Source organism: Carcharodon carcharias, chromosome 9, assembly GCF_017639515.1.
Source record: "Carcharodon carcharias isolate sCarCar2 chromosome 9, sCarCar2.pri, whole genome shotgun sequence".
Lineage (NCBI taxonomy): Eukaryota > Metazoa > Chordata > Chondrichthyes > Lamniformes > Lamnidae > Carcharodon > Carcharodon carcharias.
In genome coordinates this window covers 121,163,658-121,176,225 of record NC_054475.1, presented here as the reverse complement: position 1 = coordinate 121,176,225, position 12,568 = coordinate 121,163,658, and the positions used below count along the sequence as shown (strand labels likewise).

General features: G+C 42.2%; 1 protein-coding gene across 1 annotated transcript in view; it reads left to right on the top strand.

Moving 5' to 3' along the window:
- The window catches only part of cysltr1 (cysteinyl leukotriene receptor 1), a 41,962-nt gene extending 29,983 nt beyond the window's left edge, over positions 1-11,979 (top strand). The window contains exon 2 of the mRNA XM_041195892.1: positions 7,598-11,979. Within this exon, the coding sequence (XP_041051826.1) occupies positions 7,635-8,726 (1,092 nt within the window). The 5' untranslated portion in view covers positions 7,598-7,634 and the 3' untranslated portion in view covers positions 8,727-11,979. The remainder of the gene's footprint in view (positions 1-7,597) is intronic.
- The last annotated feature ends 589 nt before the right edge of the window (positions 11,980-12,568 follow it).

Below are 12,568 nucleotides of genomic sequence, written 5' to 3'. Positions count from 1 at the left end.
ACCCCTTGGTTTTGATATGTTCCAATTTCTATTAATACCCCACAGCAAACTTGAGATAGGATGAGCTCAAAGGGTTAGTTTATTTGCAATACTCAAAATGCAGGGGGAAGGGGGTGGGTTGCAATGTTGCCTACTTTGCACTCATACAGTAAAAGAGAGATAGAGAAAAGAAAGATTCAGTACAGAGACCATAGTGAAAAGGAATGGTGTTTCACATGGGTACCAGATTCCAGAATCAAAGTCCAATGAGGTATTTGTCCACGGAGGTCAGCAGGTTGAAAGCCAATGTTGTATAATTCATTTTTCCACTGAGTTTACTTCACACAATAAGATAGGCATGCAGAGATGAATCTTATAGGTGGTGGTACAGAAGTTCCAACAGAAACAATGTAGATGGGGCCAGGTATTCAATCTGGGCAGAACTCCTTTTCTGTGATGCTGCTAGTTAGATGGTAAAATGGCAGTCTGAGATTTTGCAGTGCAGCAAGGCAATATGACTGGTTCCACAAGCTAGAAGTCCATGTCACTTGACTCCCACCTCTCCACATTATCTTTGACGAGGGATGTGTATCCCTCGCCTGGGTGCTTGAGATGGTTAAACATCTCAACTATTCAAAGGGAGGTTGTGGGGTCCTTTGACCTAGCAGACAAGTGGACTCTGGTTGGCCAGCTTTGGTTATGAAATGCAAGTGGTCTCTGTATAGTTCTCTTTGAATTTGGTCTGTGCAGCCCACAATGTGTTGTTAGTGGCTCTTCAGAGATAACGAGGTGCAAGTTTCTTCGATACTGCCAGGTAGCTCCTTTTGTTCATGGGGTCACATTCAGATATAGATTCAGCCATCTTAAAAGGTCTTTGTCTAGTTCTTAAAATTTTAGAAATAGTCATGAGGATATCTATATATATTTTATAAAAAATATACAAGGTAAGGTCATAGTTCCCTCGCACTACTCAGACTGAAAAAGATGAGAATTGATGTTTCACGGTGATTGGTGCTGGGCCCACTGTTCTTTACAATTTACACTGATAATTTGGAATGGGCAATTGAAATTTAAAAATTTGCAGATGATAACAAATTAGGAGGTGTAGTTATTACAAAGGATGATATGACAGCATACAGGAAGGCATTAATAAACTTCCACAGTGGGCATACAATTGGCAAATGAATTTTAATATTGTTAAGTGTGCAGTTGTGCATTTTAGTATGAAGGATAAGAAGGCCAGATACTGCTTGGATATAATGGGTGGAATCTTCCAGTCCTGCCGGATCAGAAAGTTGATGGGCGGGGAAACTTAATTTAGCTTGAGGCCAAAAATCAGTTTCCTGACATCAGGATGAACTGTGTGAATTCTGTTCTTGGGACTATAAAGATGGATTGAGCTTCCCGAAAAACAATGTTGGGAAGCCCTTTTGCTTGCATAAGCATATCATGCATGCTTATCAAAAGGCCACCTTGCCAGAATTAAGTTTCCCTTCCAAAGTAAGTTCCCTGCCAACAAGAAATTAGAATGTTCACTTTCATGACTGCACCCAAGTAGCATGGACCTGGTAAGGTAGACTTCTTCCATGATTAATGGTGAGCTATTGCTACATTTTCCTCTTTGGGGAGCCTCTAAAGGCATCAAGGGGTATAAGCAAAGAACGGGAGTATGGCGTTGAGATAGAGGATCAGCCATGATCATACTGAATGGCGGAACAGACTCGAAGGGCTGAATGACCCACTCTTGCTTCTATTTTTCTATGTTTCAATGCCAGCCTATGCTTGAGACCAGGTGGTGGCAGTGCAAGTTGCATGGAGGATGACCAAGGAAGGGAGGAAGGATTAGTATGGAAGGATGGAACAGGGGGCGGGCAAAGGTGGAAGGGATAGAGCAGGCTGTCTGTGTGCTCTTTAAATATGGTGCCCGGACCTTGGACTTCATGAGGTAACAGTGGAGATGGTGACTTCCTGCCTGTCCCTGCTGCAAGAATCGCCATGCTCTGCATGGATGTATGAGTAATGAGCTGACCAGTACAAGGACACGTGTGGCCAGCCATCCGTCCCTCAGCAGAAATCATTCCAACTTCCGCTCCCACCACCAAGCTTCAGAACAGAAGTTTCTGCCCTAAGAGTCTGAATGGGAGAAAGGGGCAGGAGAACCTATAAAATGAATATACAAATCACCAAAACTAGTGATGTAGGTTGACAAAGCTATAAATTAGCAAACCAAGCCCACAACTGGTCTCATAGATGAATTTAAGGGGAAGTTGGATAAACAGTTGAGGAGAAAAGTATAAAGTATGTGCTGACAGGGTCAGAGGAAAAGAGTGGGAGGAGGCTTACATGGAGCTTAAACATTGTCATTTATCAATTGGGCTCAACGGCCTGTTTCTGTGTTGTACATTTGATGTAATTCAATGTAACATTAACATTGCTGTGGAGTGCAGTTCCCTCTTCTGCGCAGGAGAATTGGAGTTCCAGTGTAAACTGTGAACTGTGTGGCTGGAAACCACAGCTACTGGTCTGAGACAGCTAACTGTAATATAAATGCAACATAAGAAGCAGTTTCCTAAAAAAAAACTTAGAATACGTTATTGATTAAAAATAGATGATAAGACTACTTGTGGGCTTAATGCAACTCATCTTGAATTTGCCATGCATTTCATACTTGGGGTTGAAATTTGCCATTCCTTCACCCTCCTCTCTAGCACTCACTGCTTCCACTCGGAACTTTTTTTATTGTTTACAGGATGTGGGCGTCACTGGCTAGGCCAGCATTTATTGCCTATCCCTAATTGTCCTTGAAAGGTGGTGGTGAGCCACCTTCTTGAACCGCTGCAGTCCATGTGGTGTAGGTATACCCACGGTGCTGGTAGGAAGGAAGTTCCAAGGTTTTGACCAAGGAACTGCATAGGAATGGCGATATTATTCCGAGTCAGGATGGTGTGTGATTTGGAGGGGAACTTGCAGGTGGTGATGTTCCATGCATATGCTGGCCTAGTTGTCCTTGTTGGTGGTAGAGGTCATGGGTTTGGAAAGTACTGTCAAAGGAGCCTTGGTGAGTTACTGCAGTGCAAGTCGTAGATAGTACACACTTTTGCCATTGTGCATTGGTGGTGGAGAAGGTGAATGTGAAGGTGGTGGATGGGGTGCCAATCAAGTGGGCTACTTTGTCCTGCATGGTGTGGAGCTTCTTGAGTGTTGTTGGAGCTGCATTCATCCAGGCAAGTGGAAAGTTTCCCATCACCATTCTGACTTGTGCCTTGTAGATGGTGGACAGGCTCTGGGGAGTCAGGAGGTGAGCTACTCGCCACAGAATTCCCAGACTCTGACCTGCTCTTGTAGCCACAGTATTTATATGGCTGGTCCAGTTCATTTTTTGTTAATGGTAGCCCCTGGGATGTTGAAAGTAGGGGAGGGGGGGTTCAGCGATGATAGTCCCACTGAACCTCAAGGGCATTTGGTTGGAGTCTCTCCTGATGGAGGTGGTCATTACCTGGCACTTGTATGGCACACATGTTACTTGGCACTTGTCAGCCCAAGCCCAAAGGCTGTCCAGGTTTTCTGCAAATGGGCACGGACTGCCACAGTGTCTGATGAGTCACGAATGGTGTTGAACTTTGTGCAATCATCAGCGAACCTCCCCACTTCTGACCTCATGATGGAGGGAATGTCATTGGTGAAACAGTTGAAGATGGTTGGGTCTATGACACTAACCTGAGGGAGTCCTGCAGTGATGTCCTGGGATTGAGATGATTGAACCCCAACAACCACAACCAATGCTAGTTATGACTCTAGCCAGCGGAGAGTTTTCCCATGATTCTCAGTGATTCCATTTTGCTGGGGCTCCTTGATGCCAGACTCAGTCAATTGCTGTTTGAGTCAAGGGCAGTCACTCTCACCTCATCTCTTGTGTTCAGCTCTTTTGTCTATGCTTGAACCAAGGCTGTAATAAGGTCCGTGGCCCTGGTGGAACCCAAACTGAGCATCAGCAAGCAGGTTATTGTTGAATAAATATTGCTTGATCGCACTGTTGACAGCACCTTCAATCATTTTGCTGATGATTGGGAGTAGACTGAGGGGCAGTAGCTGGCCAGGTTGGATTTGTCCTGCTTTTTGTGGAGAGGATATACCCGGACAACTTTCTACATTGTTGGGTAGATGCTAATGTCAGTAGCTGAACTGCTACAGCTTGGCTCAGGGTGCGGCTAGTTCTGGAGCACAAGTCTTCAATACTATTGCCAGAATGTTGTCAGGGCCCATAGCCTTTGAAGGATCCCATGCCTTCAGCCATTTTTTAATATCATGTGGAGTGAATTGAATTGGCTGAAGACTGGCATCTGTGATGCTGGGGAGCTCCGTAGGAGGCCAAGATGGATCATCCTCTCGGCACTCCTGGCGAATGCCTTCAGCATTGTCTTTTGCACTAATGTGCTGGGCTCCTCCATCAATGAGGACAGGGATATTTGTGGAGCCTCCTCCTCCTCCAGTGAGTTGTTTAATTGTCCACCACCATTCACAACTGGATGTGTCATGACTGCAGAGTTTAGATATGATCCGTTGGTTGTGGGATCGCTTAGCTCTGTTTATCACATGCTGCTTACGCCACTGTTTGGCATGTATGCAGTCCTGTGTTGTAGCTTCACCAGGATGATATCTCATTTTTAGATATGCCTAGTGTTGGTCCTGGCATACCCTCCTGCACTCTTCATTGAATCAGGGTTGATCCCCCAAGCTTGATGGTAATGATAGAGTGGGGGATATGCTGGGCCATGAGGTTATAGATTGTGTTCGAGTAGAATTCTGCTGCTGCTGATGGCCCACAGCACCTCATGGATGCCCAGTTTTGAGTCACTAGATCTGTTGGAAATCTTTCCTGTTTAGCACTGTGTTAATGCCACATAACACAATAGGGTGTATCCGCAATGTAAAGATGGGATTTTGTCTCCACGAGGACTGTACAGTGGACACTCCTACAAATCCTGTCATGGACAGATGCATCTGTGACAGGTAGATTGGTGAGGATGAGGCCAAGTAGGTTTTTCCCTGTTTGCTCCCTCACCACCTGCCACAGATCCAGTCTAGCAGCTATGTCCTTAGGACTCAGCCAGCTCGGTGATGGGCACTGATGCTCCCCACCAAGAGTGCATTCTGTGTCCTTGCCATCCTCAGTGCCTTCCAAGTGGTGTTCAGCTGAGAGGAGGTTGGTTGGGGGGTGGGGTTAGGGAGAGTGGAGGGAGGCAATAGGTGTTAACCTAGGAGGTTGCCATGCCCATGTTTGACCTGAGGCCACGAGACTTCATGGGGTCTGAATACAATGTTGAGAACCCCCAAGCAACTGCCTCCCAACTGTATACCACTGAGCTGCCACTTCTGGTCTGTGGGAAAAGGATGGTGATGCTGCTTCAGGGAATGCTCTCCCAATTTTGGTCAAAGCCATCAGATGCTAGTAAGGAGGACTTTGCAGGGTTGACTGGGCTGGGTGTTCCATTATCATATCCAGTGCCTCGGTCAATGCCAGGTGGTTTGCCTGGTTTCATTCTTTTTTAACTTTTCTGTAGCAGTTTTATGCAACTGAGTAGCTTGCTAGGGGAGTTAAGAATCAACCACATTGCTGTGTGTCTAGAGTTTGTAGGTCACATGGGGTGGATGGCAGATTTCCTTCCTGATGGGCATTAGTGAACCAGGTAGGTTTTTGTCATGGTCCCTGTGGTATAGTGAAGTGCTATGTACCTTTAAGAGAATGTAGTTAGTCGACCATGTGACTATATTGACCAATCGCTACACAGCGCAAGCTTCTTGGGTAACTGTAAGTGTAGAGCTGGAGGTGATTGAAGAAGCACACATGGTGTTAGTGTTGTATTCTTAGTTCCAATAAGCCACCAATGTTTGCTCTGTTAATAGTTCTCTGCCTATATTGTTTCAAGTTTCAACTAATGTGTTAATATCAAGGGCGCAGCTAGCATTTGCGGGACAAAGTGAACCTGATTTCCAAAAAAATAAAAGTCCCTATTACTGAGATTAGCTGCTTTTAAATTCTAGATTTTTTAATCAAATTGCTGTGGTGGAGTTTGGACCCATGTCTCCAAAGAATTAGCTAGGCCTCTAGCTTTAGGCAAGTGACATTACCACTATGTCACTGCCTTCTCCAAGCAGCCAGCATTTTTTTCATGTAGGCCATTACCTGCCTTGGTATTTCATTGGATTAATGATGTGAAACTGAGCCATTCATATAGTCCAAGAACCAAGTACACCCCTGTTGAATGAAGCACAAGATGATCTCAGCTGCTGGGACTGCCACAAAGTCACTAAGCATCCCCTGGATAGGCAGAAAACAAGTCAGCTTGCTTAGTTTGCTAAAACTGCTGGGTTTTTCCAGTATTTTTGTTTTTGTTTAAGTCAGCTTGCTTTCCTGATTCTTATCCTGACTATGCACTGATTCCTAGTGTGTAAACATTATAGAATCAGGCTAGGTACCCACAGATTGAAAAGCCTGCCAACAATAATTATCCAGGATTGCACAAGTTGGAAAGTTAAGAGAATTTCTTGGTTGTAATTGTTCAATTACACATCACAGGAAAACTGTGGTCAGAGGTGTGATATTGATAGCTATCAGATGGTTAAACGGAAAAGCTTTCATGCATAAACCATCAAAGTGTAATCACCTAAAATAGCAGAGACTTGCAAAAACAAAATGAGAGCTCAATAAAAGTGATACTTTCAAATTCACAAGTCCTTGCACAGCGACCGAAGGTCTTTTTATAAATTGTTTCCTTAACATGATGTGTAGACACCTTGCTGGCTGGCTGATAAGATTAATTTAAACCACTTTCTTACTAGAACATTGCTCATCCAGCTTCTGACTTGAAGATCACAGTGTAGTTTATATAAACGGTCTAATGGCATTGTGAAGTACAAAACAATGAGGCTCGTTGCCAGATTAACTTGACATATGCATGGTGTGTGCACATTATGTGTGTGTATAAAAGTCCTGTAGCAAATCCATCTCACTGCAGTGTCATGCCTGTGCCTAATTGTTTCAAACATATTCTCAACCAGCAACCAATTACAACTCATTTTTTAAGTATCAAAATGTAATGATCCTGCCTGCCTCTATCCCCCATATTTGAAGGAGTTGCAAATTTGCAGTTAGCATGTAATACACCTCAGAATGCCCCAAACAGCGTGTAAACTCTAATTAACCTTAGATGTCTCTAAATGTAATAGCCCCAGTTGGAATTCTCTCAACTCTATTCTCAACCCATCTGTTTGGCATCATTTTTCAAAAGCCTTCTTTAAAAAGCCTACCTCTTTGACTTCACCTGCTATTACCTCCTCTAACTTTTCACCCAATTGCTGCTCAATATGAGATGACACCCTCTCTTCTACATCACTTTAAGATATTTTGCTCCTTTAAATGTGCTGCCTAAATGCAGTTTCAGAAAAAAAATACCATAATATTCATCCGATAGACAACTCAATTTTGCCTTTGCAGACAGATATTCCAAACAGACAAGTTTTTAAGGTTCAAGATCCTGTTAACCATTAAGATAGATGCACAGTTGTGGTAGTCAGATTCCATTGCATTCATTGTTTTTCATCTTTTTGTCCTGTGTAGATTCTGAAGACATTTCCTTCCAACAAAATCTTCAAAAATGGCTGGAAGAATAATATCATACCCAACTAACTTTTCAAGTAACTATTCATGTCCACTGATTGACGATTTCCGAAATCAAGTCTATTCTACAGTGTACTCCTTTGTCTTTGTTGTGGGCTTCTCAGGAAATGCATTTGCTCTGTTCGTCCTTGTGAAAACTTTCAAGCAGAGGACGGCCTTCAACGTCTACATGCTCAACCTGGCAGTGTCGGACATGCTGTGTGTTTGCACCTTGCCTTTGCGTGTGGTTTACTACGCTTCCAAAGGCAGATGGATTTTTGGGGACTTCTTGTGCAGAATCAGCTCTTATTCTCTCTATGTCAATCTGTACTGCAGCATTTATTTCATGACTGCCATGAGTTTCAATCGTTTCCTGGCCATTGTGTTCCCCGTAAAGAACATGAAAATAGTGAATGTTAAGAAGGCCAAGATAGTCTGTGCCATGATATGGATTTTTGTCACCCTTACTAGTAGCCCATTCCTGCTTTCAGGCTCTCACACCTATGGAAATAAAACAAAGTGCTTTGAACCTCCAAAAGTTGGGACCAGTAGAGGTGTAAAAAGCCTTTTGATTATGAACTATGTTTCGCTGGTTTTAGGCTTCATCCTGCCATTCCTCATCATTCTTATTTGTTACATATTTATTATAAGGACATTATTGAAAAGCACAGCAGCTATTAACAAAAAAAAAGCATCGCGTCAAAGAGCAATCCATCTAATCATAATCGTGTTAGGTGCTTTCCTGATCAGCTTCATGCCGTATCACATCCAGCGTACAGTACACCTGCATTCCTTGCAGCAGTGGGGGCAGAACTGCGATGACGTTATTTACATGCAGAAGTCAGTAGTTGTCACGCTCTGTCTGGCAGCTGCCAATACCTGCTTTGACCCGCTCTTGTACTTCTTCTCTGGGGAGAACTTTAGACGAAGACTCACAACCTCCTTCACTAGAAAATCCTCCATCTCAAGCAATCAACTGTCAAACAAAAAGAAGCGCTCGTTAATGCGTGTTGAACCAGATAAATCTGATGAAGATCCTTTCAATCCTGCTCAGATAAGTGGAAGCAACAGCAACGAAACAGCAAGGTAAATGGAAAAGGACTGAGCCTTTCAAATGTGGAATCTCTTCCGCCAGCATAGTGTTGCCATCATACAAAGCAATTGTAAACCAAACTCGCTTAAATGCCTAGATTCAATGTGTAGAAACCAAATGTAAAAGGAACTTTCTGATTGTGGTGTTATTGTAATTTTTTAAAAACTTTATTGTAACTCACTGCAGTATTCAAAAGATGAATATTCATAATTTTTCAAAGGGCCACGGTCTCCATGAAAAAATCTTTTTGTTGGTTTACAAACACACATATATGTAGAATGTATCTGAAAAGCATCCAACTATAATTTGAAGTGGATATTTTATGTATAGATAAATATATATTTGGATTACTGATCAGATTTATTGGGGGTCTTGACATTACAATGGAATTTGATTTGGTTCAAAAGGGTTGGTACTAATGATTCCATGATTTAGAAATTAATTAAGCTAATGTGCACAGTGTCCCAGCACTTAAACTTCCTTTTTTTGGAAAAAGGTTGAGAGGGATATAATCCAATTCTTTAAAACTCTGGGAGGTCTCTGAGAGAGCTTGGGGGCACACATTTAGGTTTAACAAGCCTCAAACAAAATCAATAAAGGAGTTGTTTCCTCCTCAAAATGCTAGACAGGTTACCAGAATCATTGATTAAATCCTTGATGAAGAATCTGAGGAGCTCCCCAGCTGACTGCAAGATTCAAGGTTATGGGGTTAATTATGAAGGATTGCTTGTTGCCCAACAGTCAGCCAAATTGAAGACTAAGGAATCATGAGGCCTCATCAAGTTTAATAAATGAGTAGATGGGCCATACAGAGCAAAAAGTTTCCAAGTTGAATCACTTTTCTGTGTTTAAGTTAACTTATCTCAGCCAAGGTAGTGCTCAGAATGTTACAAAACACTTCAGCTGCCCATTCATCAAATGGGCAGTGCATTTGTTTAGCATTGGATCTCGACTGTGATACCCTCTCACAATCAAATGATCTGCTGACAATTATGCTTGAATAATGTCCACCTGGGCAAGTGCTGGAGAACATCTGTCACTCATGGAACTGCACCCTTCAGGGGAGCAAGAAAGCAGAGAAACATTCATGAGGAAAAAAATGGCAAGACAAAGAAAAGTGGATATTAAGAAAAATGAGTTGTTGTTGCCAGAAGATGTGGGTTTGATTTTTCAAATGCTCATTCCTTCAATTTTGTTAAAATACAAAATTAAGTGATAAGCATATGATTTAACTGTGATGTATCTGACAGCTTTTCTCCACCTATAAACAAAACAAATACAGGTTCCAACCCATTCTCATGAAGCCATTGCCAAATGACACAGGCATGTATTGCATTTTACTGAGAATTTATGCTGTTCAGGGCATATTAAAGTTAAATTTTCCAAAGCTCAGACTTTGGGGGAAAAGGAATAGATAACATGGTGTGGGGGTAGGATGAGGAATTTATTAGAATATTTTGAAAACTCTTTGTAAAATATATTGCAGTACTGATGACAATTATTGCTCCTTCAGAGATACTTTTTTTTAACCCTTTTTTAAATGCCTTCAAGCATTTCTTTTAAATTAAGGGAGCCATATAAGTATGAATGGAGTGGAAAAGATCATATGATTCATCAAGCCTACCCCATCCAGACATGGTGCTCCCCAGGTGTGCCACCAACCCATCCCTCTGTCATCGGGTCTCCTGGCAAAGCAACCAGTATCCAATATCAAAAAAACTGTGCAAAACTCCTCTCCAAAGCCTGAAGGAAATCAAGCAAAGATCTCAGGGACCGAGGTGGCTCATTAGTATAATTCATCCTGACTCCCCAAACCTACCGTCTGTAACTCAGGCTGATCTCCTCTCTCAGAAATCTGCCCAGCTTTTTCCTAAAGGAAATGTAAACTAAATTTCTCGCCATTCTGTTAGTGCTGCTAGAACTTGTACAAATGATCTATGTAACTTCAAACATAATTTCCATAGCGTACACTGCTTGCTGTCAACAAGGTATTAATTCACATGAACAAACAGAAAGTTAGTAAAGTTAATCCCTTTCTTTGTAATTGAGAGAATTATACCTCACTGTCAGGGGCTCCAAATTGTGGCTCACAAGGACTTGCATTCCAGTCCTTGCAACCAGGCAACATAGTTCTATTTGCATTCATATTTCTTCCTCGCTATTTTGTCTCATTAAAATTATTTGGACCTGGAGGTTTCAAGATAATTATTCCCAGCACTATTACACCATTGGTGAATGAGCCCAAAATTGAACACCAAGATCTGTTGGTAAACTCATCTTGATATTTATACATATTAAATCGAACATTGAAAATCAAAATGCACTGACTTAAATTGATGGAGCAGGCAAACTTGAACTAAAAATAAATAGCTGGCACATTTATATGTGGAAGTTAGCCAATGTGAGACTGCTTGTCTTCTCAGTTCTATTCATCACAACACTGAGTGGATTCAGAGAATCAGCAACAGGATCAAAGCAAATGTGACTATATATGTTAAGGAATGCTCAAAAAATCATACTTATTGCGTCCACCAGCCCACCCCATTGGGAAGCTGGTGAGATTGGGTGCTACATTGGTTTCACATCCAATGGAGCGTAATGTTGGATGTCCAGCCGACCCGATGGTTTGCCCACCCAGCAAGTTAAATTAAAATTACCCTTGACAATTCTGGATGTGGATGCCTTTGATTTTGGAGAAGGTCCATGGGGGTCAGGGATTCCACTGGTAGAACCCACGTTGGGTGAGGCATAACAGGAAGTGCAGGTCAATTATGTCTTTATCTCCATCACCTTGCGTCTCATGTGGTGATACCTCCCCACGAAGGCGTGTAATATAAACATGATAGAGAAACGTAATTTCATGTTGACTAGTTAAGGGGGAAGTAATTAGGAAAGCCAAAAGGTTAAAAGGAATAATTACAAAACAGGTTCCTTTGTAAACGACTGTGTATCATAATTCTTTTGTCTATAACATCACTTTGTGCTCACTGTAAATTCAACACATAAGAATGTGAAGTGTGTATTTCTGCTTATGTTAGCAAATTTCTCAATTTTTTTTTGGTTGGTGAAATAGTGTTGGAGGAACACCAACCATAACTTTGTTATGTTGACTTATAATGTCAGAAGGTTCTATTTTTATATTCCTTAAATGGTATTGTTATCATGAAACAAGAAGCAAGTTTCACCATTTGTAATTATTTTATATTCAGCTTTCTACAGCAGGAAATAATAAATGAATTTTTTCTCACCATGTTTGCGCCTTCTTGCACACTGCAAATTCTCTTGACTGAGAGGCTGTCTCAGTCACTGGGTCAGTGCTGTTCTGTATGACTGGCCTTATCCAGTTTCTGAGGAAAGGCCACTTGGTTGTACTCAACGATACCAACATGATTGGAAATGTGACAATGGGGCACTTTTTTTATTCATTCATGAGATGTGGGTGTCGTTGGCTAGGCAGGCATTTATTGCCCATCCCTAATAGCCCTTGAGAAGGTGTTGGCTTCTTGAACTGCTGCAGTCTCTGTGGCGTAGGTACACCCACAGTGCTGTTAGGGAGGGAGTTCCTGGATTTTGACAATGAAGGAACGGCAATATATTTCCAAGTTAGGATGGTGAGTGGCTTGGAGGGGAACTTCCAGGTGGTGATGTTCCCATGTGTCTTCTGCCCTTGTCCTTCCAGATGGGAGCGGTTGTGGGTTTGGAAGGTGCTGTCTAAGGAGCCTTGGTGAGTTTCTGCAGTGCATCATGTAGATGGTACACAATGCTGCTGCTGTGTGTCAGTGGTAGAGGGAGTGAACTTTGAAGGTTGTGGGTGGGGTGTCAATCAAGTGAGCTGCTTT